The sequence below is a fragment of the Mustela putorius genome, unplaced genomic scaffold (assembly GCF_011764305.1).
Source record: "Mustela putorius furo isolate JIRA1106 unplaced genomic scaffold, ASM1176430v1.1 tig00003858_pilon_pilon_pilon, whole genome shotgun sequence".
NCBI lineage: Eukaryota > Metazoa > Chordata > Mammalia > Carnivora > Mustelidae > Mustela > Mustela putorius.
Window position 1 is genome coordinate 31,352,501 of NW_025422010.1, and position 26,517 is coordinate 31,379,017.

General features: G+C 39.0%; 1 protein-coding gene across 3 annotated transcripts in view; it reads right to left on the bottom strand.

The window, feature by feature from the left end:
* Positions 1–26,517, bottom strand: part of TPGS2 (tubulin polyglutamylase complex subunit 2) — a 59,997-nt gene that overhangs the window by 19,092 nt on the left and 14,388 nt on the right. The window contains exon 1 of one of the 3 annotated variants that reach the window (XM_013055965.2): positions 25,018–25,114. The exons of the other annotated variants lie outside the window; for them this stretch is intronic. Coding sequence (XP_012911419.1) covers positions 25,018–25,020 — 3 coding nt within the window. The 5' untranslated portion in view covers positions 25,021–25,114. Of the gene's footprint in view, positions 1–25,017; positions 25,115–26,517 lie in introns of those variants that run through there. 3 annotated transcript variants of the gene reach the window in all.

Consider the following 26,517-nt stretch of genomic DNA (forward strand, 5'->3'; position numbering starts at 1 on the left):
GGCTGGAGGGCATCATCTCCACCCTCTCTGCCTTGCTCCAGGCCAGGAGTATCTCCCAGAGAAGAGCCTATGCACCTACCTGATACACTGGCCTTTGTATCTACTGACTAAGGGACACCCCTTGATTACTTGGTTCTGGTGGCCAGGGGCCTTCCATTTCTAGGTCCCACAGGACTATAACAAAGAAATAGTTCTAAATCTGCTATCCCACTGATAAGTTAGAAGAGAGGTAGGCAGGGACAAACCCCCTCCACCCCCCGAAAAGGAAACTATACTTTAAAGGATTTTACACCACCCTGGAAGGAGCCCTTCACCCTTTCCCCTGTGACAGAAAGAGGACAAAAACCTGATTGCAAGACAGGTGCATGGAAGGTTCATCAGATTCAAATAGCCCATCACAAAGCCCATAAAACCCCCTAGACTTAGAAACTCCAGTGGCAACCCTCTCAACTCCCCTCCCTCTTTAGGAGCTTTGTACTATCACTCAATAAACCTTGCTTTGCTGCCTAACCACTTCGTCTGGTCTATCTCTTCATTTTTCAAAGCAGTGTGACCACAGACTGCAGGAAGAAAAGAAATCCTGAACCACACCATGGTGTAGTACAGAGGCAGCGGACAGGAAGGCTAGTCTTTCCATAAAAAAGGCCTATGTAGATTTTTAAAAGCTGTGGCCCAAGGGTTTGTCCTCTGCCCAGAACCGGGAGGCCTGTGGGCATCATGTTCGCACTATCCCTCTGCCGGGCATCATGTTCGCACTATCCCTCTGCCATGCTCTGGGTCACCAGCATCTCTGTGAAAGGACCTATGTAAATGTATGGCACTCTGTCTTTCTTTTGGCTGCTACCTAGAGGACACAACTCTCAATAGCCTGGCTCCGGTGGCCAGCAGGGCTTGTGTTTATCAGTTCAATGGGACAGTAAGCAAAGAGGTAGCTCGTGACGGGCTATCTACTAGTGTAGAAAGACCAGAGAAAAACATTCATTTACTAGTCTCCCCTGAAAGGTGTATAAAATTGACCCTTAAACAGCATAGGTTTGAAATGTGCAGGTCTACCTCTATGGATTTTTTTTTTTCCAATAAATACAGTAAAGTATTGTACATGTATTTTCTCTTACAATTTCTTAACTAACATTCTCTTTACTCTAGCTTTATTGTAAGAATCCAGTGTATGATACATAAAACATACAAAGTACATGTTGACTGTTTATGTTATCAGTAAGGCTTCCAGTCAACAAGTTTTGGGGAGTCAGCTTATAGATAGACTTTCCACTATGCAGAGGGCTGTTGTTCTTAACCCCCTCATTGTTCAAGGGCCAACTATATTTACATACTTAAAAAGCTGCTGCCTGAGGGCTCAGCTTCCAATCAGCCTTATCTAAGTGCTGAAAGAGATCCTCCCCTTTGGAACAGGACAGGTCTCAGCAAGGCTTCTACCACCGGGAGTCATTAAGGACAAAGAAGGTTGCCTGGACAATCACAAAGGTTTGAGAGACAACAAAGAGTAAGGGCAAGGTTGAACAAGGTTCACCTCCAGCATGAGACCATGCCTTCCAGACTGGAAGAAGTGGCTATTCTACCTAATGCACAGAAACCAAGGCAGAGAGAAAAAAAGAAAGAAAGAAAGAAAGAAAGAAAGAAAAGAAAAGAAACAGAGTAATACATCCCAAACAAAAGAACATGATAAAACTTCAGAAAGATCTTAATGAAATGGAGATAAGTGGTATACCTAAGAGTTCAAAATAGCAATCACAAATATGCTCATGTTAGCTCAAGAGAAATGAATGAACAAAGTGAGAATTTCAACAAAGAGATACACAATATAAAAAAGTAACACAGAGACATCCCAGAGCTGAGGAATACAATGACTGAAATGGAAAATACAATGGTGGGGTTCCAAAGCCGACTAGACGAAGTGGTAGAGGGGTCAGTGAACTCAAAGACAGGGTAGTGGAACTCATTTAATCAGAGCAGCAAAAAGAAAAAATTTAAAAGAGTAACGATACCTTAAAGGATTTATGAAAGAACAGAGAGCAGATGAATATTAGCATAAAGGGGTCCTGGGAGGAGAGAAAGGGGGAATGGGACACAAAACTTATTTGAAGAAATAATGGCTGAAAACTTCCCGAACCTGGAGAAGGAAAGAGACATCCCACATCTGGGAAGTGCAGAGTTCCAAATAAGTAGAACCCAGAGCCCCACACCAGGACACAGAATTGTCTAAGGAAAAGGAGACTCTTAAAAGCAGCAAGAAAAAAAACCCAACTTAACTTACAAGGGAAACCCATAAAAGACTAGGAGAATATTTTATCAGCAAAAACCTTGCAAGCCAGAACGGAACGGCGCAATATATTCAAAGTATGGAAAGAAAGGAACTGCCAACCAAGAATACTCTATCCAGCAAAATTATCCTTCAGCATTTAAGTAGAGATAAAGTTTTCCAGACAAGCAAAAACTAAAGGAGTTCATAACCACTATACTGGCCTTACAAGAAATGTTAAAGGGACTTCTTTAAATAGAAAAGAGAAGCCACAGCGTGTGAAAATTAAGGAAAAAATTTCACTGGTATAAGCAACGATATACTGATGGTAGTACATCAACTACTTATAAAGCTAATATAAAGGTTAAAAGGCAATGGTAGTAAAATCAGTTATATCTACAATAATCAGTTAAGGGATAAACAAAATAATACAAATTGTGAAATAAATAAAAAAAATGGGGAGGGGCATAAAAATGCAGTGCTTGTAAAATGTGTTTGAACCTAAGCAACCCTCTACTTAAAACAGATCGCTACATACAGCGGGTGTTATACGCGAACCTCAGGATAATCACAAACTAAAAATGTTTAATACATAAAAAACAAAAAAAGTCACCAAATCATAAGACAGCAAAAGAAGAAAGGAACAAGAAAGAATTACAGGACAACCAGAAAACAATTGTGGCAGTAAGTAAATATCAATAACTACTTTAAAGGAGCTTGGGAAGAGGGTGTAGGAGGAGGACCCTGAGTTCATCCCTCTCATGTTTACAACTAGGTATCATCCACATCCAAGTCAATAAACAAGAGAGTGGTTAAAGGCTGGCAGAGCAAACTCCACAGCAAAATATAGAGAAGAAGCTGCATCTGAAAGGTTAGGAAGGTGAGAAAGGTGGAAGGAGGCTTAACCCCCTTAGGAGGTAGGTAGCTCCATGCAGGGAGATGGCAGAGAAATGGACCCTCATATCAGAGAGCTCACTCGGGGAGGCCTAATCCCCATAAAGTTTGGCTCTGAAAATCAGAGTTGCTTAACTGTGTAAGTTTGTATAACCAGTGGGACTTAGAGCTGGCAGCTTTAAAAATCAGCTGACTCAGCACTGGGAGAAGAGGGACAAGCCAAGTAGAGCCAGTCCAGCCCGGAGGGCAAGGGACAGCAGCCTGCATGGAAAGACAATATAAAGATAGCAGTTTATACAATACCAGGAGCAAATGGGAGACAGATCTCTTTATACAGATTTCAGAGCATGTTGGGGGACATCTCCGAAAATGAGGGAGACGGTAGGTGGCATTTTCCTCCCTGTGCTCCCCAGCATAAACACAGGACCATCTGTGGGAGGCAGAGCTGCACAGACACTTGGTACCTAACCTGCTAGCAGTGTGCCATGCTCACGAGTTCTCCTGAGGACTTGCCCACTCCAAGCCTGGTAGGTTTGGCCCTGGGCTCAGGACAAAGTTTGTAAAACTTGTACATTCCCACCCAGCAGCCAGTGGGTCCACAGCTGCCATCAGGCATCCCACCTAGTTGCCGCATGCCCCCAGCTACTGTCACTTGCCAGCCTCTGGTGCACCCAGCCATCTCTGGCATTGTAGCTGAGCTTTCATGCAGCCCTCAGGTGCTATAGTGCTTCTACAAATCTGGCATAGAACTAGTGGCCCAGTGCAAATTTTGCTAATGCCACTGCCCTGCCACCAAGTTCCCTTGCAGGCATATACCTCAGAGCTGGACTGCCCGAGTCCCACTAATAGCACAGTGAGCACAGAGAGCCCAGAGCAGGCAGAGTCAGTGCATATAACTACACTGAAAATAAAAGTGACTCAGACACAACAGCAGGATATAAGCAACACACAAAGGATATCCTCCTGAACTGCCAAGTTCAGATGAACAGGAGAGACTGCACTGCAACACACACCAGGACCTCTTCTTCATGAAGTCACTACTCTTTTCTTTAAGATTTTATTTATTTGAGAGAGCACATGCATAAGGGGCAGAGGGTGAAGCAGGTTTCCCACTGAGCAGGGAACCCAATGTGGGACTCAATCCCGGACCTTGGAATCATGACCTGAGCTGAAGGCAATGCTTAACTGACTGAGCCACCCAGGCACGCATAAAGTCACTACTTTCAAGAACAAAAGACATAGGTGACCTTCCTAACACAGAAATAGATACAGAGAGGCAGAAAAAATGAGAAGAAAGAAAATTTAATTTAATTTAATGAAAGAACAAAACAAGGCCATGGCCAGCAATCTAAGTGGAACCAATATAAGTAGCATGTCTAATAGAGAATTTAAAGCAATGACCATAAGGTTACTCACTGGACTTGAGAAAAGAGTGCAGAACATCAGTGAGACCCTTACCACAGATATAAGGAAAACAGCAGAGATCAAGGGCTCAATAAATCAAATGAGAAATATACTTGATGGTGAAGAGCAGGTTGGAAAAAGCAGAGGAGCAAATTAATGACCTAGAAAAGAGAGAAATGGAAAATAATCAAACTGGAAAAAAAAATCATGCAAAATGAGAATAGACTTAGGAAACTCAGTGACTACATCACTCAGTTATAGTATGAATATTTTACGGGTCCTTAAAGAAGACAGAGAAAAGGGGGAAGAGAATTGGTTTGACAAAACAATAGCTAAAAACTTCCCTAATCTGGGAAAGGAAACACATATCCAGATCCAGGAGGCAGAGAAAACTCCCATCAAAATCAACAAAAGCAGTTCCCAGCCAAGACATATTATCAATAAATTAGCAAACTGGGGTGATTTTAAAAAAAGCAGGAAGAGGGCAACTGGGTGGCTCAGTGGGTTAAGCCGCTGCCTTCGGCTCAGGTCATGATCTCAGGGTCCTGGGATCGAGTCCCGCATCGGGCTCTCTGCTCAGCAGGGAGCCTGCTTCCTCCTCTCTCTCTGTTTGCTGCTCTGCCTACTTGTGGTCTCTCTCTCTCTGTCAAATAAATAAATAAAATATTAAAAAAAAGACAGACACAGGGGGGCAAAGTGGTGGAAAACCAAGACCCATCAATATGCTCTCTATAAGAAACTCATTTTAGCCCTAAAAACACTGCCAGATTGAAAATTAGGGGATGGAGAAACATCTATCATGCAAATGGATATCAAAAGAAAGCTGGAGTAGCAACACTTACATCAGACAAAATTAATTTTAAAATAAAGACTAACAAGATGGGGAGGAGCAAGATGGTAGAGATAAGTAGGATACCTAAATTTCATCTGGCCCCAGGAATTCACCTAGATAGTTATCAAACCGTTCTGAACACCTACAAACTCAACAGGAGATCTAAGAAAAGAATAGTAGCAATCCTATGAACAGAAAAGCGACTACATTCTGGAAGGTAGGACATGTGGAGAAGTGAATCTGAGACAATATTTACGAAGATAGACCATGGAGGGAGGGAGCCTTTGTCAGCCAGCTACTGGCAAGTGATAGAGCAGTGAAGCACAAAATGAGAACTTTTAGAAGTCTGCTCTGCTGAGGGACATCACTCCAGTGGCTAAGGGTGAAACCCCTGCTGGGACAGTGTGGTCTCAGGACCTTCAGGATCACAGAAAGACTGGAGGTACCTGATTGTGGCAGAGCTCCCGAGTATCAGAATGGGGAGCCTGGATGCAAAGACGGAGCAGAGGAGTGGACTCTCAGTTTGGGGTTCCATAAACCATGATCCATGGCACAGCTGGGCCACTATTCTTTGTGCAGGGATCCAACAAGTGGCAGATCTGGGGAGACACCCCTTCCCTCCCCAGGGAGGAACAGCATGGGTGTGTACTGCAGGAATCTGCTGAGTTTGAAAACTCCAAATGGGGTCATGTGCCAGACAGAAATGCTCAGTCACAGGCTGGGTGAACACGGAGTGCAGCCGGAAACCAGGGAGACAGAACTGACTGACCGCTAGTGGGCCCCGAGTTCTCTGCTCTTCAGAGGCTAGAGATTGGGAGGCCACTGTTTTCATTCTTGTCCTCCAAAGCTATATGGAAAGCTTTCAGGGAACAAAAGCTACAGAGCAAAGCTGAACAGATTACTTAACCCAGCCCCTGGCAAGGGTGGTGCAATTCTGCCTCCAGCAGACATTTGAGAATCACTGCAAGAGGCCCCTCCCACAGAAGATCAGCAAGAACATCCAGCCAAGACCAAGTTTACCAATCAATAAGAACTGCAAAACTCCAGCACTTGGGGAGTACAGTGCATAGAATTCATGGCTTTTCCCTCATGATTCTTTAATCTTTCAAAGTTAATTTTTAAAATTTTCTTTACTTTTTTCTATTTTTTTAATTTTTCATCTTTCCTTTTTCAACCAACATCTTATCAATTTGTTTTTTAAAATCTTTTTAAATTTTCACTTTTACATCAAATTCTACCCTTTCATTGTATTTAATTTTATTTGTGTGTGTATATATATATATATATATATATATGATTTCTTTTTTAAAAATTTTGGATACAGTTTCTTCCAGCAGATCAAAATATACCCTAAATATAGTGTATGGCTTTGTTCTAGTCTACTGCCTGTCCACATTCTCTTTTTTGTTTTGTTTTTTTTTCTTTCTTTTTTCAACCAACTTCTTATCAATTCCTTTAAAAATCTTTTTAAATTTTCATCTTTACAGTCATATTCCTTCATCTTATTTGCCCTTATTTTTGTATATATTTACATGTTTTTCTTTAAAAATTTTGGGGACAGTTTCTTCTAACAGACCAAAATACACCCCAAATTTAATATGTGGTTCTGTTCTATTCACCAGCCTGATCATATTCTTTTTTTTTCTTTTTCTTTTCCCCCTGGTTTTGGGTCTCTTCTGATTTATTTACTGTGTATTTTTCTGGGAGCGTTTTAGCATTTTTTTTTCTCTCATTCATCTATTCTTCTCTGAACAAAATGATAAAAAGGAAAAAAACCACCTCAAAAATAAAAAAGAACAAGAAGCAGCACCAATTGCCAGGGACCTAATCAATACGGATATTAGTAAGATGTCAGAACTAGAGTTTAGAATGATGATTAGAAGATAGCTGGGCTTGAAAAAAAAAAAAAAACGTAGAGAATACTAGAGAATCCCTTTCTGGAGAAATAAAAGAATCAAAATCTAACCAAGTTGAAATAAAAAAGGTTATTAATGAGGTACAATAAAAAAATGGCAGCTCTAACTGCTAGGATAAATGAGGCAGAAGAGATAATTAGTGATAAAAATGGTGGAAAATAAGGATGCTGAGAACAAGAAAGATAAATACTGGACCATGAGGGGAGAACTGGGATCCCGGAAGAAGAGAAAGAGGGGCAGAAGGTATACTGGAGCAAATTATATAGCAGAGAATTTTCCTTAATTTGGGGAAGGGAGCAAGCATCAAAATCCAGGGGGCACAGAGAACCCCTCTCAAAAACAATAAAAAATAGGTCAACACCCCTAGAGCTAATAGTAAAACTTACAGGTCTCATAGTAAAACTTACAGGTCTCAGAGACAAAGATAAAATCCTGCAAGCAGCAAGAGGTCTGCAACATACAACAGTAGAAATATTAGATTTAGAGCAGACTTATCCCAGAGACCTGGCAGGCCAGAAAGAACTGGCATAATATATTCAGAGCACTAAGTGAGAAAAATATGCAGCCAAGAATACTATATCCCGCTAGGCTGTAATTGAAAATAGAATGAGAGATAGAAAGCTTCCAGGATGAACAAAACCTAAAAGAATTTGTGAAAATCAAACCAGTCCTACAGGACATATTGAAAAGGGACCTCTAAGCAGAGAGGGAGCCTAAAAGTAAGATAGACCAGAAAGGAACAGAGACAATATACAGTAACAGTCACCTTACAGGCAATACAATGGAACTAAATTCTTATCTTTCAATAGTTACCCTGAATGTAAATGAGCCAAGTGCCCCATCAAAAGACACAGGGTATCAGATTGGATTAAAAAACAAAAAAACAAAAAAACAAAGCTCATCAATATGCTGTCTGCTAGAGACTCATTTTAGACTCAAAGACACCTCCAGATTGAAAGTGAGGGGGTGGAAAACAATTTACCATGGTAATGGACATCAAAAGAAAGCTTGGGTGGCAATCCTTATATCAGACAAATTAGATTTTAAACCAAAGACTATAAGAGAGAGGAAAGACAGTATATCATAATTAAAGGCTCTATCCAGCAAGATGACCTAACAATTTTAAATATCTATGCCCCTAACATGGGAGCCGCCAATTATATGAACCAATTAATAACAAAATCAAAGAAACACATTGACAATAATTCAATAATCATAGGGGACTTTAACATCCCCCTTACTGAAATGAACAGATCATATAAGCAGAAGATCAACAAGGAAATAAAAGTCTTTAAATGACACACTGGACCAGATGAATTTCACAGATATATTCAGAACATTCCACCCCAAAGCAAGAGAATACACATTCTTCTCTAATGCATGTGGAACATTCTCCAGAATAGATCACATCCTGGGTCACAAATCAGGTCTCAACCGGTAAGAAAAACTGGGATTATTCCCTGCATATTTTTGGACCACAGTGCTTTGAAACTAGAACACAATCACAAGAGGGAAGTTGGAAAGAACTCAAATACATGGAGGCTAAAGAGCATCCTACTAAAGAATGAATGGGTTAACCAGGAAATAAAAGACAAATTAAAAAAATGCAGGGAAACAAATGAAAATGGTATCACAGCTGTTCAAAATCTTTGGGATGTAGCAAAAGCAGTCCTAAGAGGAAAGTATATAGCAATACAAGCCTTCCTCAAGAAACAGGAAAAGTCTCAAATACACAACCTAACCCTACACCTAAGGGAGCTGGAGAAAGAACAGCCAAAAAACCCTAAACCCAGCAACAGAAGAGAAACAGTAAAGATCAGAGCAGAAATCATTGAAATAGAAACCAAAAGAATAGTAGAGCGGATCAATGAAACTTGGAACTGGTTCTCTGAAAGAATTAATAAGACTGATAAACCCCTGGCCAGACTTATCAAAAAGAAGAGAGAAAGGACCCAAATTAATAAAATCCTGAATGAAAGAGGAAAGATCATAACCAAGACTGAAGAAATACAAACAATTATAATAAAATATGATGAGCAACTACTTGCCAGCAAATCAGACAATCTAGAAGTGGATGCAATGCTGGAGACATATAAACTACCAAAACTAAGCCAGGAAGAAACAGAAAATCTGAACAAACCCATAATCAGTAAGGAGGTTGAAGCAGTCATCAAAAATCTCCCAAAAAACAAGAGCCCAGGGCCAGATGGCTTTCTAGGGGAATTCTACCAAACATTTAAAGAAGAATTAATACCTATTCTCCTGAAACTGTTCCAAAAAAATAGAAATGGAAGGAGAACTTCCAAACTCATTTTATGAGGCCAATATTACCTTGATCCCCAAACCAGACAAAGACCCCATCAAAAAGGAGAATTACAGACCAATATCCCTGATGAACACGGATGCAAAAATTCTCACCAAAACACTAGCCAATAGGATCCAACAATACATTAAAAGTATTATTCACTATGAGCAAGTGGGATTTATTCCTGGGCTGTAAGGTTGGTTCAATACCTATAAATCAATCAATGTGATACAATACATTAATAAAAGAAAGAATAAGAACCATAAGATATCTCAATAGATATAGTAAAAGCATTTGACAAAGTACAGCATCTTTTCTTGACTAAAACTCTTCACAGTGTAGGGATAGAGGGTATATACCTCAATATCATAAAAGCCATTAATGAAAAACCCACAGTGAACATCAGTTCTCAATGGAGAAAAACAGACTTTTCCCCCTAAGGTCAGGAACATGGCAGGAATGTTAAAAATCACCACTGCTATTCAACATAGTACTAGAAGTCCTAGCCTCAGCAATCAGACAACAAAAAGCAATAAAAGGCATCCAAAATCAGCAAAGAAGTAGTCAAATTCTCAGTTTTTGTAGATAATATGATACTTTATGTGGAAAACCTAAAGCACTCCATCCCAAAACTGCTCAGCAGGAAGCCTGCTTCCTCCTCTCTGACAAATAAATAAAATCTTTAAATTAAAAAAAAAAAAATATATATATATATATATATATAATTAATACCACAAGAAACAAGAGGTGTTGGTGAGAATGTGGAATACTGGTAGTGGGAATCCAAACTGGTATAGCCACTGGGGAAAACAGTATGGAGGTTCCCTGAAAAGTTAAAAATGGAACTAGCCTACAATCCAGCAATCACACTATTGGATATTTACCCAAATAATTAAAAAAAACACAAAAAACAAAAAACACTAATTCAAAGGGATACATAAACCCCCACATTTATATAGCAGTATTATTTACAATAGTCATGATAAGACAGCAGCCCAAGTGTCCATCGATTGACGAATGGATAAAGATACAGGATGTGTGTGTGTGTGTATATATGAATCTATCTATCTATCTATCTATATATGAATATAGGTAGACACTATTAAGTCATAAAAAAGAATGAAATCTTTCTATTTGCAATGACATGGATGGAGCTAGAACATATCATAACAAAATAAGTGAGTCAGAGAAAGACAAATACCATATGATTTCACTCATATGTGGAATTTAAGAAACAAAACAGATGATCCAAGGAGGAAAAAAAAGAGAAAGACAAATCAAGAAAAAGATTCTTAATTATAAAAAACCAGAGGGGAGGGGGATGGGAGGATGAGTGAAATAGATGATGATTAAGAAGTGCACTTGTGATAAGCATTGAGTGATGTATACAAGTGCTGAATCACTATATTGTACACCTGAAACTAATAAAATGAAATGAAATTAAATTAAGATAAAAACTTAAAAAATTACTTTAAATGTAAATCAACTAAATGTTCCAATCAAAAGACATACAGCAGCTGGATAGATTCAAAACCAACAACAACAAGACTCCTGTATATACTGCCTATAGGAGTCTCATTTCAGACCTAAGGACACACATGGACTGAAAATGAAGGGATGGTAAAAGATATTCCATTTAAATGGAAATGAAAATAAAAGCTGGGGTAGCAATACTTGAATCAAAGAAAATAGACTTTAAAACAGAGATTGTAAAAAGAGAAAAAGAAGATTACATAATGATAAAGATCCAACAAGATACAACTGCAAATATCTATGTGCCCAACATGGGAGAACTTAATCATGTAAAGGAAATATTAACAGACCTAAAGGGAAAAATGGACAGTAATATAATATTAGGGGATTTTAACACCCTCACATGCATCAGTGGATATATCAGCCAGAAAGAAAATCAATAGAACAGTGGCCTTAAATGACACATTAGACCAGATGGACTTAGTAGATACATACAGAACATTCCATCTAAAAACAGAGGATACACATGCTTTTTAAGTGCACATGAAACATTCTTCAGGACAAATCACATGTTAGGCCACAAAAACCAATCTCAAAAATTTGGGAAGACTAAAATCATATCAAGCATCTTTTAAAACAACTATGATATAAAACTAGAAATCAGTTATAAGGAAAACACAAACACATGGAAGGCCAAACACCCCTATAGTACACAACCAACAAAGAACTCAAAAAGGAAATCAAAAAATACTTTGTAACTAATAAAAATGAAAACACAACATTCCAAAATACATGAGATGTAGCAAAAACTGATGTAAGAAGGAAGCTTATGATGATGGAGACCTAACTCAAGAAACAAGAAAAAATCTCAAATAAACAGTCTAACTTTATACCTAAAGGAAGTGGAAAAAGAACAAATGAAGGTCAAATATAGTAGAAGGAAGAAAGTAATAAAGACTGGATCTAAAATTAATGAAATAGTCTAAAAAAGAAAAAATTTATAAAGATAACTGAAACCTATACCTCATTCTTTGAAAGGATAAATTGATATACCTTTAGTGAGAATCATCAAAGGAAAATAGAGGGACCAAATTTAAAAAATGAAAGAGAAATTACAGCTGAAACCACAGAAATACAAAGGATTACAAAATACTACCATAAACAATTACATGCCAGCAAATTGGACAATCTAGAAGAAATGGATATATTCCTAGAAACATAAAATCTTCCAAGAGTGAATCCGGAAGATAGAGAAAAACTCAGCAGTAACCAGTAATAAAATTGAATCAGTAATAAAAAGCCTCACTGCAAACAAAACTCCAGAACCAGATGGCAGGTGAATGCTACCAAACAGTTAAAGGAGAGTTAATACCCAATACCTACACTTCTCAAACTATTTCAAAAAAGTTAGAAGAGGCAAGAACAGTTCCTAATTCATTGTACAAGACCCTGACACCCAAACCAGATAATTTCCTAATGAACACAGACACAAAAATCTTTGACAAAAGATGGCAAACTGAATTCAATGATACATTTAAAGGATCATATACCATGATCATGTGGGATTTATTCCAGGGATGAAAGGGTAGTTTGATATCCATAAATCAACCAAAGTGTTATACCATGTTAACAAAATGAAGGATAAAACTCATATGATCATCTCAGAAGATGCAAAAGAAGAGCCTGACAAAATTCAACATTCATTTATGATAAAAACTCTCAAGAAAGTGGGTATAGAGGAAACACACCTCAACATAATTATGCTCATGTATAACCCAGAGCAAGCATCACACTAATAGTAAAATGCTGAAATCTTTTCCTCTAAACTCAGGAATGAGTCAAGAATCCCTGCTCTTGACACTTTTGTTCAACATAGTACTTGAAATCCAACAACAAAAGAAATAAAAAGCATCTAAAGTTGATAAGAAATATGTAAAACTGAACTATTTGCAGATGACATGATACTGTCTACACCAAACTTTTAAGACTGCCCCCCAAAACCATTAGACATGATAAATAAATTCAGTGAAGTTGCAAGATACAAAATTAAGATAAAGGAATTTCAATACACTACTACCAATCAGGAAGAGAAATTTAAAAAACAGTCCCATATGCAATTTCATCAAAAAGAATACCTAAAAATAAACAAAGGAGGTGAATGACCCATACTCTGAAAACTATCTAACACTGATTAAAATAACTGAAGATGACAGAAGTAAATGGAAAGATACCATGCTAATGGATCAGAAAATTAGTATTGCTAAAATGTCCAAATGATGCAAAGAAATCTACAGATTTGATACAATTCCTATAAAAATACCAATGGGATTTTTCACAGAACTAAAACAAACAATCCTAAAATCTGTATGGAACCACAAAAGACCCCAAATAACCAAAGCAATCTTGAGAAATAACAAAGTGGGAGGTATCACACTCCCGGAGTGCAAACTATACAAAAAGCTATAGTAATCCAAACCATAGGATACTGGCACAAAAGCAGACACATAGACCAATAGAACGAGAATAGAGAGCCCAGAAACAGACCCATACCTGTATGGGTCTACAACAAAGGTGGAAAGAATACACAATGGGGAGAAGAGTCTCTTCAACAAATGCTGCTGGGAAAACTGGACAGCCACATGCAAAACAATGGAACTGAACCACTTTCTCACACCATCCACAGAATTTACCTCAAAATGGATTAAAGACTTAAATGTAAGACCCGAAACTGTAAGAGTCTTAAAAGAAAACACATGGAAACTCTTGGACATTGGTCTCAGCCACAATATTTTGGATCTATTTCCTCAGACAAGAGCAATAAAACAAAAATAAACAAAATAGGACTACATCAAACTAAAAAAATGAACAGCAAAGGAAAACATCAACAAAAAGAAAAGGGAGATAATATTTGCAAATGATATATCCAGTAAGGGGTTAATATCCCAAATCCATAAATTTTGGATATTACATACATACAATTGAACCCCAAAAAGCCCCAAATAATTCAATTAAAAGTAAATACAGTGGAGCATTATTCGGCCATAGGAAAGAATGAAATCTTACCATTTGCAACAAAATAGATAGACCTAAAGGGAAATTATACTAAGTGAAATAAATCAGAGAAAAACAAATACCATATGATTTCATTTATATATGGAATCTAAAAAATAAAAGAAAATGAACAAAACAAAATAGAAACAGACTCATAAATGCAGAGAACAAATTGGTAATTGCCAGAGAGGAGGGGAGTAAGGAATGGAAAAAATAGGTAAAAGGTATAGAGGTACAACTTATAGGTATAACAAATAAATCATAAGAATGCACAGGACATTAGGGAATACAGTCAATAATACTGTAGCAACTTTGTATAACGACAGATGGTAAAGAGAACTTATCGTGGTGATCATCTCATAATATATATGAATTTCAAATCATTACATTACACACCTAAAACTAATACAATACTGTATGTCAACTATTAAAGAAAAAAAAGACATAGTGGTTAACTGGATTTAAAAACAAGCCCAACTGTATGGTGCCTACATGAGACTAAATTCAGCTTTAAGGACACACAGAGATTCCAAGTGAAGGGATGGAAACAAACATTTCATGCAAACAGAAATAATAAAAACAGAGGTAGCTTTACCAGTTATCAGCAAGATAAATATACTTTCAGACAAAGACTGGACTAGGAAACAAAGTTTTAAGACAAAGACTGTACTAGGAAACAACACGAGGATATTTATGCACCAAATATAGGAGCACTTAAATATATAAATCAAATTATTAGTAAGTCTAAAGGGAGAAACAGACACCAATACAATAATAATAGGAGTCTTCAATACCCACTTTCATCAATGAATAGATTATCCAGACAGCAAATCAATAGACACTGGACTTAAATGAACATTAGACCAGATGAACTTAATAGACACAGAACATTACATCCACAAGCAGAATACACATTTTTCTCAAGCGCACATGGAACATTCTTCAGGACAGATCATATTTTAGGCCCCAAAACAAGTCTTAATAAATTTAAAAAGACAGAAATCCTATCAAATATCTTTCTAATCACAATGGTATGAAGCTAAAAATCAATTAGATAAAAACTGGAAAGTTCACAAATATGCAGAAATTAAACAACTTGCTCAGAACCACCAATGGCTCAAAAAAGAAATAAAAAGAGAAATAAAAAATATCTTGTGACAAATGAAAATGGAAATACAACATGCCCAAATGTAGGAATTTAGCAAAAGTAGGTCTATGAGGGAGGTTATAATGAGAAAAGCCTATATAAGAAATAAAAAAGACCTATAATAAGCAATCTAAATTTACATCTCAAGAACTAGAAAAAGATGAACTAAGCCAAAATTAAGAAAAGGAAGGAAATAGCAGATTAGAGCAAAAATAAATGAAATAAAGAATAAGAGGATGACAGAAAATATCAGTGAAACTAAGAGCTTCTTAAAAAAAAAAAAAAAGATAAACCTTTAGCTAGAATTCCCAAGACAAAAAGAGGACTCATATCAGAAATGAAAAAGAAGACATTATAAGAGATACCACAGAAATACAAAGGATGAGAAAAACTAATGCAAGTAATTATATACCAACAAACTGGAAAACCTAGAATGGACAAATTCCTAGAAACATTCAACCTACTAAGACTGAATCATGAAGAAACAGAAAATCTAAACTGGCAAATTACTATTAAGGAGATTGAATCTGTAACCAAAACCTCCAAACAAAAGTCTGGGACTAGATGGCTTCATAACTGAATTCTACCAAACATTTAAACAATTATTAATACAACTCCTTCTCAAACAATTCCAAACTCATTTTATGAGGCTGGCATTACTTTACAACCAAAACTAGACACAGGCACTATAAGAAAAGAAAATCACAGGCCAATAATCCTGCTGAACATAGATGCAAAAATTCTCAACCAAGTATTAGCAAACCAAAACCAACAATACATAAAAGGATCACACACTATGATCAAGCAGGATTATTCCAGACATGAAAGGATCGTTCAATGTTGAAAAATTAATGTGATACATCACATTAACAAAATTAAGTATAAAAATCATATGATCATCTCAGTAGTTTCAGAAAAAGCATTTGACAAAATTCAATATATATTTATAATAAAAACTTTCAACAAAGTGAGTAGGGAGAGAACATACCTCAACATAATGAATGGAATATAATTCAGCCATAAAAAGAATGAAATCTTGCCATTTGTGACAACGTGGCTGCATTTCAATGGCATTATGCTATGTGAAAAAATCAGACAAATACTGCATGACTTCACTCACGTGTGGAATCTAAACAAACAAGCAAACTCCTAGCTTGGTGAGGCGTGGGCAAAAATGAGTCAAAAAGGACAAATTTCCTGTTATAAATAAGTCGGGGGATATAAAATACAGCAAGGGGACTGCAGTTGACAATATTGTACTGCGTATTTGAGAAGTTGCTAGGAGTGTTAATCTTAAGAATTCTCATTATAAGAAAAGTAAAACAGAAGTATGTGTGGTGATGCAAGTTATGGTATGATTATGATAATCATTATGTGTGTGGATATATATATCAATTATTACATATATATCTCTCTCAAACTATTATGTTCTACCTCTAAAACTAACACAATAATGTATGTCAATTATATCTCACTAACATTTAAAACAAAAACAACTCTGTTAGAGAGGGTGAGTCTACAGGACAGTCACCAGTTGGATCTCTGTTTTGCCTTATCAGATAAGACAGTGTAGGTACCTGCTTGGTTTGGACAATGGCTCCAGGCAGAGAGGTTAGCTGGAGAAAAACCTAAAGGAGCAGCTGAGGAGGAAGATTAGAAGGAACAACGTTTGAGAGGAAAATCTGGGCAAAGTTCTGATGATATTGAAGGAAAACGATCACTGCCATAAATTCCAGACCCATGCTCCTAAATTACCTTCCGAAACAAATTATTGGATAAATGAGAATATCTTCAAAGAGTATAGACTTCTAGAACATTTAATGAAATAAACCTAAGAGTTCTGAAAGTTCTTAGAAAGTAAAAATGCACAACAGGACATGAACAACTGTCTCATATGGATAGCAAATCATCCAATCTGGTAACGGAAAAGAATAAAGAAATAGTTTAGTATCCTTTCAAGAGGTCCCAGGAGCACACCCTTAAGTTCCAAGTAACTCACATCTGTGCACATGCCTGATTGTCTTCTCTAGCCAATGAAGCCCCTGGAGCAGACAGAAGAACAGGTTCTTCACTTCCTTTCCTGAACCCTTCGGGCTGGATTTTTATCATGGTTATATAGACAGAAGGGGAACGTATCAGTAACTTCACCCAAAACTTTTGGCTTATTGGACCCCCTGTGAGATGAGATACTGAACACTGCTCTAGATCGAATTGCTGGTCAGTTCTAGGCAGGCAATGCACACAAGTTAGAACCTAGCAGGACAATCTGAGTTTACTTTCCAATTCTGCCATTAGCTCAGTGACTATGAGGCCACCCGAACTCTCTGAATCCAGGCTCAAGAATAATCTCTAACACAGTCTAAAAAACCACCGGAGGCAGGAGAGGGTGTGAGCTTGGCAGGTAATTAAGATTTTAGAACAGCATCTTCAAGAAACATAGGTGAGAAGAAAACTTCAAACTTGCACGTGATTTTAAGCAGCGTTTTAAAATTACTATATTCCCAATAGATGTCATTTTAATGAAATGGGTTATTCATTTTCCTGATCTATGAATGAAAATACACATTGTGATCAATTTTGTTTGATCTTTTGCCATCTAGTTCCCAATTTCACAGATGTGCAACCTAAAGCCGTCTTAGACTTCTCAGCTTATTTATTTTCCTACCTAGTAAGTTGCCTGGATTTGCTCCTAGTGCCTCCTGAATGGCACATCCTATGTTCTCTCAGAGAGAAAAAGTGTGTATACAGAGTGACTTTCTCCAATCCCCAGAACCCTAGCACAGGAAGCCTACAACTTTCAGTGTTCTGACAAAATCCTTGTTCCTTCTGTCACCAGCTAAGTCCAGCATCTACTCTGAGATTGTTGGTCCCTAGTGCCACCTAGTGGTGGAGTGTGAAAACAATGGTCTATCCTTTCTAACCTGGATTCCATGAAGTCCTAGTTGAGAAGAGCTAAGGTGGCATTGGTCATCTTTTAAGTTAAGCTGCAGAATTCCAGTAGCAATAATTGTAACATTTATTATGGTATTTATTTTACTCAAAGAAGAAATTCTGATATTATTTTATGACATCACAGAAAAAATTATTTAGGATTCATAAACACAGAACAAAAATCAGTGAAATAAAATTTTCATACATTGAAATATTAATATAAACATACAAAATATCACAGAGACCAAGTTCATGAAAATCTTAAGCCTGCATTGTCACTCTTATAAAAATTACTGTGGGCCCTGGTTCTGCTGTTTCCTGGCTGTAGACCTCACCACAGGGCACCCCAGACTGTGGCTGGTCCTCCAGGGTTTCATTCCCTTCCTTCAGAGTGGGGCGCTCAGAGTACACTTTAAGGTGGCTCCTCTACCCTGGCAAGTGACTTGGAGTTACTGACAATTTAATTTCTCTCTTGTCCAATTGGAAAGAGAGTGCTCTTCTGTAGGTAAGAATCTGCCAATTTCAGAGGGCTTCTCCCTACCAGGTTCACGCTGTCTTTATTTTGTGGGGCATAGGGAAGATAAGCAGAAAGTGAATTAAAGAGGGAGTATCAGGCTTGGAAGGAGGATTTGGGGAGAAAGTCAAGAAGGGAGAATCTCACTGCTGACGAGTTTCTGAAATAATAAGGTGGCATCAACATGATACAGCAATCTCTGTAGCCCAATGCTGATTCTGTCACAGAGATCCCAATTTTTGTTTTTCTTTTCTTCTAAAGCAGCTAACTACAATAGCTTCCTTAAGCTATGCTAGACAGAGGCCACCACAAACTATGTGACTGCTGCATACACTCTGGTATTTTGGGAGCTATCAGCTTCATTTCCAGAAAACCTTCCTGAGCACTGCCTGAGCCTGGAGGGAATGGCTAAGAGCTGTCCACTTTCCCCTGCTTCCCCCACCACTCCCTCCTTTTCAGAGGGCACTGGACTGGGGAAGCGGGCTGGGCAGAAGATGTAGGGTCAGGTAGGCAAAGGGGCTACGGCACAGAAATTCACATTTCTGAAAGTGCTTGTCCATGCTGGGCAGGCTCTCCACGTGCCGCATTTGCAACCACAGCAGAGGAGGAACTTCCCAGGATGCCCACTGCACTAAAATCAAACTGGAAACTGAAGCGGTGAGGACAACTCCCTCTACCAAAACTCTTCTCAGGGAGGATGTCCCATGTAGTAAAAGAAAACATGGATGGGCTGTGAAGGCCTAGTGAGAGACCTCCACGAGAATTCTCAAACACATCCTCAAACTCCCACCTAAAAAGTGGGGGGGCTAGTTAACTGGAACCTCTGTCTTGGTGGTGGCCTTCCAACAGCAATGCCCCTGGCTTAACTAGTCAAAAGGTTTCTACATCTGGGGGAATTTGTGGGAGAAACCCTGGCCGCTGCAGCCTCCTTGATTCTGAGACATTGGCTGTGCAGCCTGATTCTTGGGGCCAAAATTAAAGAATGCTTATGGAAATGAAGGTGGGTCACCTCAGGAAAGTTCTATAGTCTTTCTGACCTTTGTATTTTATCTATTTCACTCATTTAGTAAAGATAAAAAAAATTTTTTTTAAGTGTTATGGAATAAATACCATACTGGGCACTAAGAACCAAAAGGAATGGAGCTAGGTTCAGAGAAGGCTGTGGCATGAATTACTTACTTAAATCCATCTTCTTCCTTGACAGAACTCTAATTTTGTCTGAGATGGCAATGTGCCCAGTTCATTACTTGTTTTTAGGCCCTCCTCTACAATAAGTGCAGGACATTCAAATGTAAATCCAAGTCCAATGAGTGGGGGTGGCTTTAGAAAAACTTCTGTTCCCCTGTTAAAAGGTGACAGATACAGCTGGCAACTTCCCTTACTTCTTCCTGCCCTGAGCTTGCAGGTGACAGGTGGGGCTATAGCAGTCATTTGGCCCCTTAAAAGACAAGGCTGAGGGGCACGTGGGTGGCTCAGTCATTAAGCATCACCTTTGGCTCAGGTCAAGATCCCAGGGTCCTGGAATTGAGCCCCGCATCAGGCTCCCTGCTCTGAAGGAAGCCTGCTTCTCCCTCTCCCACTCCCCCTGCTTGTGTTCCCTCTCTCGCTGCCCCTCTCTCTGTCAAATAAACAAATAAAATAAAATTTTAAATTTAAAAAAAAAAAAAGACAAGGCTGAGAGAATTAGTGATAATGGCTTAACAGGTTAGGGCTGATGAAACTACTGCAACTGTCCACCTCAGGTCTTATTATGCAAGAAATATTCATTCCTATTTGTTTAAGCTATTCTTAGTTTAATATTATATTTCCTTGAGCCAAACACATTTCTAATTTCTACAGAGACAAATATGTATCTTGTAAGTGTGGAAATAACGGGGTAGAGGGTGGTGCCACAGACTCCAAGGAGAGAGCAGGGCAGAGAAGGGAGTGGTGGACAGAATTGCAGGAGATGCCACGTGAGACAAAGATGGATTCAGCAGTGACGTGGTCCCCAGTGATTTGCGGCAGCGGTGTCCACGGAATGGCAGTAGAGAAAGAGAGGCTGTAGAAGGATGAAGACTAACTGGGAGGTGAAGGAAGAGGCTGATAACTTCGACCAGGGGTTAGCAAACCATGGCCCCCTGAATATCTCCACCCTGCCACTGTTTTTGCAAATGTTTTCTGGGGACCCTGTCACGCCCATACATTTCAGCACTTCCCGTGCCTGCTTTCAGTGCTACCATGGCAGAGATGACTGGCTAAGGGAGAATATAGCCCCTGAACCCAAAACATTACTCTCTGATCTTTAAAAAAAAAAAAAAGTGCACTGACGCTTGATTTAGACCATTTTTCCACATGCTTGGCTGTGCAAACAAAGGCACAAATGGCCAAGTAGCTAGAGGAAAACCCAAGGTTACAGGTTTTGTTTTTAATTTTAAAGAGATGAGGAGACCTTCTAGAATGGATGCCAGTGGAGCAGCAAGAAGCAAAGCCCTGGAGAGGGAGGGACTGAGCTGTGGAGAACACAGAAGGGCTCCCAGAGCAGAACAGGAGCACGAGGTGAAGGGCTCCCTGGTGACAAAGTGTCACGGGCTGCTCCCTCCCACCAGGAAGGCTTATAGTAGATTCAGAGCAGGGCATGTGAAGGACAGATCTGCAAGAAGGTTCAGAACCCACTCTCTGTAGACTGTAGGAAAAGTGAGCCTACAAAGAGAGGAGATATTCTGCCAAATCATTTGGTCTCTGTAGGCCATAGTTTCACCATCAGTAAATTGAATTTTTATCTGGGGATTGGAAAGTCTAACCAATCAAGAATTGTGAAGCTCTCTGCCAACTATGAAATGCCACTGAAATACTTAATAATAGGACTCTCCTGACACCAGGATGCTGTGAGTGTGAGGAGGCAGATGCTGTCATCGTGCCTGAAAGATGAAAAGCTCCGTACAGATATTGGGTCTTATGAACTACCATCATCACAAGAGGCAGGCAGCAGGCACGCTGTACATGACTCAGACAACTACACCAACCAGGCAGACTGGAAGTGCTTTATAAGGAATAGAAACGGGGGAAACACATGAACATGGAAAGAAGTGGTTCTCTTATTCCTCCAACCTGAGGAGACTGCAGCAGGTATATGGTCACTTAAGTTTTAGTTTTTAGCCTTTTCTTCCCGTGTTTTCCCCAAAGAATCACAAAATATTAGAACTGGATGAGTCCATTCAGTAATACTGATTTCAAACCACTTCTTTCATGGACGATGAACAGGAGACCCAAAGAAGATGTATCATCTAGCGATGGGCCTAGAGCTGCCGAAAGACTTCTTCCTACTCCATCCAGACTGTTCTCCTCGCATTGGTGCGGCCCCAGCCTTACTCCCCTATCTTATCTCAGTGGGCTTCCCCAGGAGCCACATCTGTCCTGAGGGGCAGGGCAGCAGTAGCGGCCTCTTCTGGGAGGACCTCTATCACCCTGGTGTACTGAGCAGCTGTGGACAGCAGGTGTCCCACATGGTAACTGGGCCCTGGCTGGGGTGTTCTCTAAGCAGAAAAGTCTTTAAGGCCAGTTTTCTAGAGAAGTGGGAATCATCAGCCCCTGGAGACCTTCCTGCTCCTCTGGGATAGGCACTTCCTGGGGCAGACACAAGTCAGGGAGCCCTACCAAGCCTGCTCCTGTGCAATCACACTCTTCAGGAACCACCTGGGTAAGTACTGGGGTAAGGGAGTTTCAGATGGGCTCAAAGATTCTGCCCTCCACTGCTTAAGTGACAAAAGTAGGTACCAACAAATAACACATAAAATTCTACCTCTATTTTGAATGAAAACCTTACTCTATTTCTAGATATGTCTCCTCAGGCAAGGGAAACAAAAGCAAAAATAAAGTGTTGAGACTATGCCAACATAAAAAGTTTTTGCACAGCAAAGGAAACCATCAATAAGATGAAAGGCAGCCTACTGAATGGGAGAACATAGTCACAAATGGTGTATGAAATAAGGGGTTAATATCTGAAATGTATATAATACTTTTATTTTAAAGATTTTATTTATTTATTTAACAGAGAGAGAGAGATCACAAATAGGCAGAGAGGAGGAAGCAGGCTCCCTGCTGAGCAGAGAGCCCGATACAGGGCTCGATCCCAGGACCCTGGGATCGTGACCTGAGCAGAAGGCAGAGGCTTTAACCTGCTGAGCCACCCATGCACCCAGTGAAATTTATATAATACTTCTACAATTTAACACCAAAAACTCTCAAATAATCCAAATTAAAAATGAGCAAAGAACCCGAATTTTTCCGAAGAAGACACACAGATGGCCAGGAGACACATGAAAAGATGTTCAATATCACTTATCATCAGAGGAATGCAAATCAAACCGTGATGACAGATATCCACTGTACAGCCTTCAGAATGGCTCAAATCAAAAAGAGAAGAAACAAGTATTGGTGAGGATGTGGAGGAAAAAAAAAAGCCTCTTTGCACTATTGGTAGGAATGTAAATTGGTGAAGCCATTGAGAGAAACAGTATGGAGACTTCTCAACAAATTAAAAATAGAACTACCTTATGATCTAGTAATTCCAGAACTGGGTAATTCCAGAACCCCACCCCCCACCAAAATGAAAACACTATTTCAAAAACACACAGGTATCTCTAAGTTTCTTGCAACATTATTTGCAATAGCCAAGATATGGAAACCAAGATGAATAAAGAAAATGTACTATATATGTACAATGGAATACTATTCAGCCATACAAAAGAATGAAAAAAAATACAATCTTGTCATTTGCAACAACATGCACAGACCTACAGGATATTATACTAAATGAAATAAGCTAGAAAGAAGAAGATAAATACCACATCATTACACTTAAATGGGGAATCTAAAAAAACAAGCAAAGAAAAAGTAGAAACAGACCCCAAAGTGCAAAGAACTGATGGTTGCTGGAGGCAGAGGATGTGCAAAAGTGGTTAAGGGGAAGGGGAAAGTACAGGATGAAATGAAATGAATAAGTCACGGGGATAAAAGGCACAGCTTAAGAAATACTGTCAATGGTACTGTTATAGCCCTGTATGGTGACGGATGGTAGCTACATGTGTGGTGAGCAAAGCATACTGTGTAAACTTGTCAAATCACTACGTTGAATACCTGAAACTAATGTACATCGAAAGTCAACTATGCTTCAGTAAAAAAAAAAAAAAAAAAAAAGAAAAGAAAGGAAAGGAAAAGAAAAGAAAAGAAAAAATTATTACAAAAACCTGTTCTTAATAAGTCCCTTTCAAAATTGGAAAAAATAGCTCTGCAGAAAAAGGTACGTATTAGTAAATTTGACATACATTTCAGGAAGTCCATGAACCACTTCCCATTATGGACTCTTCAGGGGTCCCAATAGCACACTACTCATTGGTCACCCTCCATCTACCCACACAACTAAAAGTGTACTAACAGTGATTGTCTCTAAGTGGTGAAGTCCTATAGGACTTTTCATTTTTTATTTTTTTTTGTGTATTTTCCACATTTTCTGTAGTGACCAGGTTTTATCTAGCATAATCAAAAAAAAAGTGTGAAAAACTGAGTCTTAAAACAAAAGTACACAGTCCAATCTCCTTCTATTGTCTTCATCCACACATTAGCTTTTTTGTATCCCACAAGCCTCCAAAAAGCTCAACCAAGGAACCACTCAAGTGAATTTCTGTTACTGATCCTAATACTATCTGTGCTTTAATTAAGTGTGGGATATCACCAGTAAAGGACTCAATGGGAAATTCCAAATCAATGTATCTTATTATTCTGGGTGCTTTCACAGAAATTTCTGCAACTGAGTATGCCTGAAGAAAATGCTGCATTGATGGTTTCAGTAAGCTAAAAATCTCTCTCACACTTACCCTTTACTTCTTTCAGATCTCCAATGGCGATTAAACAAGTGCTATCACCACCTTCCCCTAAACGTCAGTCTCAGCTGAAGAGAGCCTGATAAAGATGCATCTCAAGAAGGCAGATTAGATCTGTATGAGATCAGAGGCACATTCCAGCCCTAAAAACCAGGCATGGAAGGGAGGCTCCAAATGAATAAACTACAAGTTCAATGAGGACAAATGAATAAAGTCATCTTAGAGAGTTCTGGGGGAATATCTAGTGTAAGACACAAGGAAGACTATGCCTCAGAAGTTACTTCATTAAATAAGATACATGATATGATACACCCTTAATGGTGTTCCACCCAGGATAAGGCATTCCTACCCTCTCATCCTCCCACCCAGGTCTATGAACTCTGCTTTCCAAGCCAGGAATCTCCCCCTCTTAGGCAGATAGGAAAATACTACCATCTCGCTCTCACAAAAGCAGCTCTCCCTAAAGGATCAGAGGACCGTAACAAGGCCAGCAAAGCCAGGCTGGCATAGCTGCACCAGAAGCAGGCTCTGTCCAATCAGTGAGTAAGAAGTCAAGAGATATACACTGTTCTAGAATCCTCTTTTCTATTATGAACTGTGAATGGAAATGAGGGTGTGAGCTAAGACAGCCCATGAGGAGCTGGAGTGGTGGCTGAGCTGAGGTCCAGGAGATAAACCTGAACTACCAATTACTGAGCTGCCCGAGAAAGTGCTGCTGGTTCCACCCAGGGAGGGTGAGCCCTGCTGGCAAATCCTGAACCTGCACACATACTGTGCTGTGACCAGGAGGAGGCTGCCACAGTGCTGGCCTCCATTACGGGGACAGCCTGGCAGAGCGGACATGGCATGTGCTTAGAGGCAGGTAACTCTGCGTTTGAATTCAGGCTCCACCACTTGGTAGCTATGTGAACCAGGACAAATTCTTTCACCTTCCTGAGCCTCAGTTTCTTCATCTATAACATGAAGGTATCAATACCTATCATGCAGGGTTACTATATGGATTAACTAAAATAAATTAAATGACACATGTTAACAGGTACTCATTAAACGGCAGGGTAATTTTTTGCCCTGTTGTCAAATCCATTTGCTACTCCTCAGACAAAGTGATTTTTCCAAAGCAGAAATCTGACCTTCCTAGTTCCCTACTTAAAACATTTCAATGGTTCTCCTTTGCTCTCATAATAAAGAGCAAACACCTCCTCTGAGTGCAAAGGGGAGACCAAAGTGGCAGTACGAAGGTTGGAATCACAAAAGGAATAAAAATGGATTTTGCTATAAAAAATATCAAAGAACTCACAAAAGGGATATAAAATAACATATCAAAAATGGGGAAGAGAGGAGAAAAGAATGGGTTTGAACTGAAACGATCAACTTCAAACATAATGCTATATGCAGGAGAGGTTATATGCAAACCTAATGGCAATCATATAAAAAAACCACTGATAAATATGCAAAATATAAAGACAAAGAAATCCAAATATACCATTAAAGAAAATCAGCAAAATATCAAGGACAAGAAAGGATCTGAGAAAATCTTCAGAAACAAACACAAGTAATAAAGTAGCAATAAATATGTATCTATCAATAATTACTTTGAATGTAAATGGACTAAATGCTCCCATCAAAAGATAAAGGGTGACAGAGTGGATAAAAACACAAGACCCATCTATATGCTACCCACAAGAGACTCATTTTATTTTTTTAAAGATTTTATTTATTCTTGCGAGAGAGAGAGAGAGAGAGAGAGAGAGAATTTGCAGTGGGAAGGGGCAGAGTGAGAAGCAGACTCCCCACCGAGCAGGGAGTTCAATGCAGGACTCAGTTCCAGGACCCTGGGATCATGACCTGAGCCCAAGGCAAACACTAAACCTACTGAGCCATCCAGGCGCTCCATATAAGAAACTCATTTTAGACACCTGCAGATTGAGAATG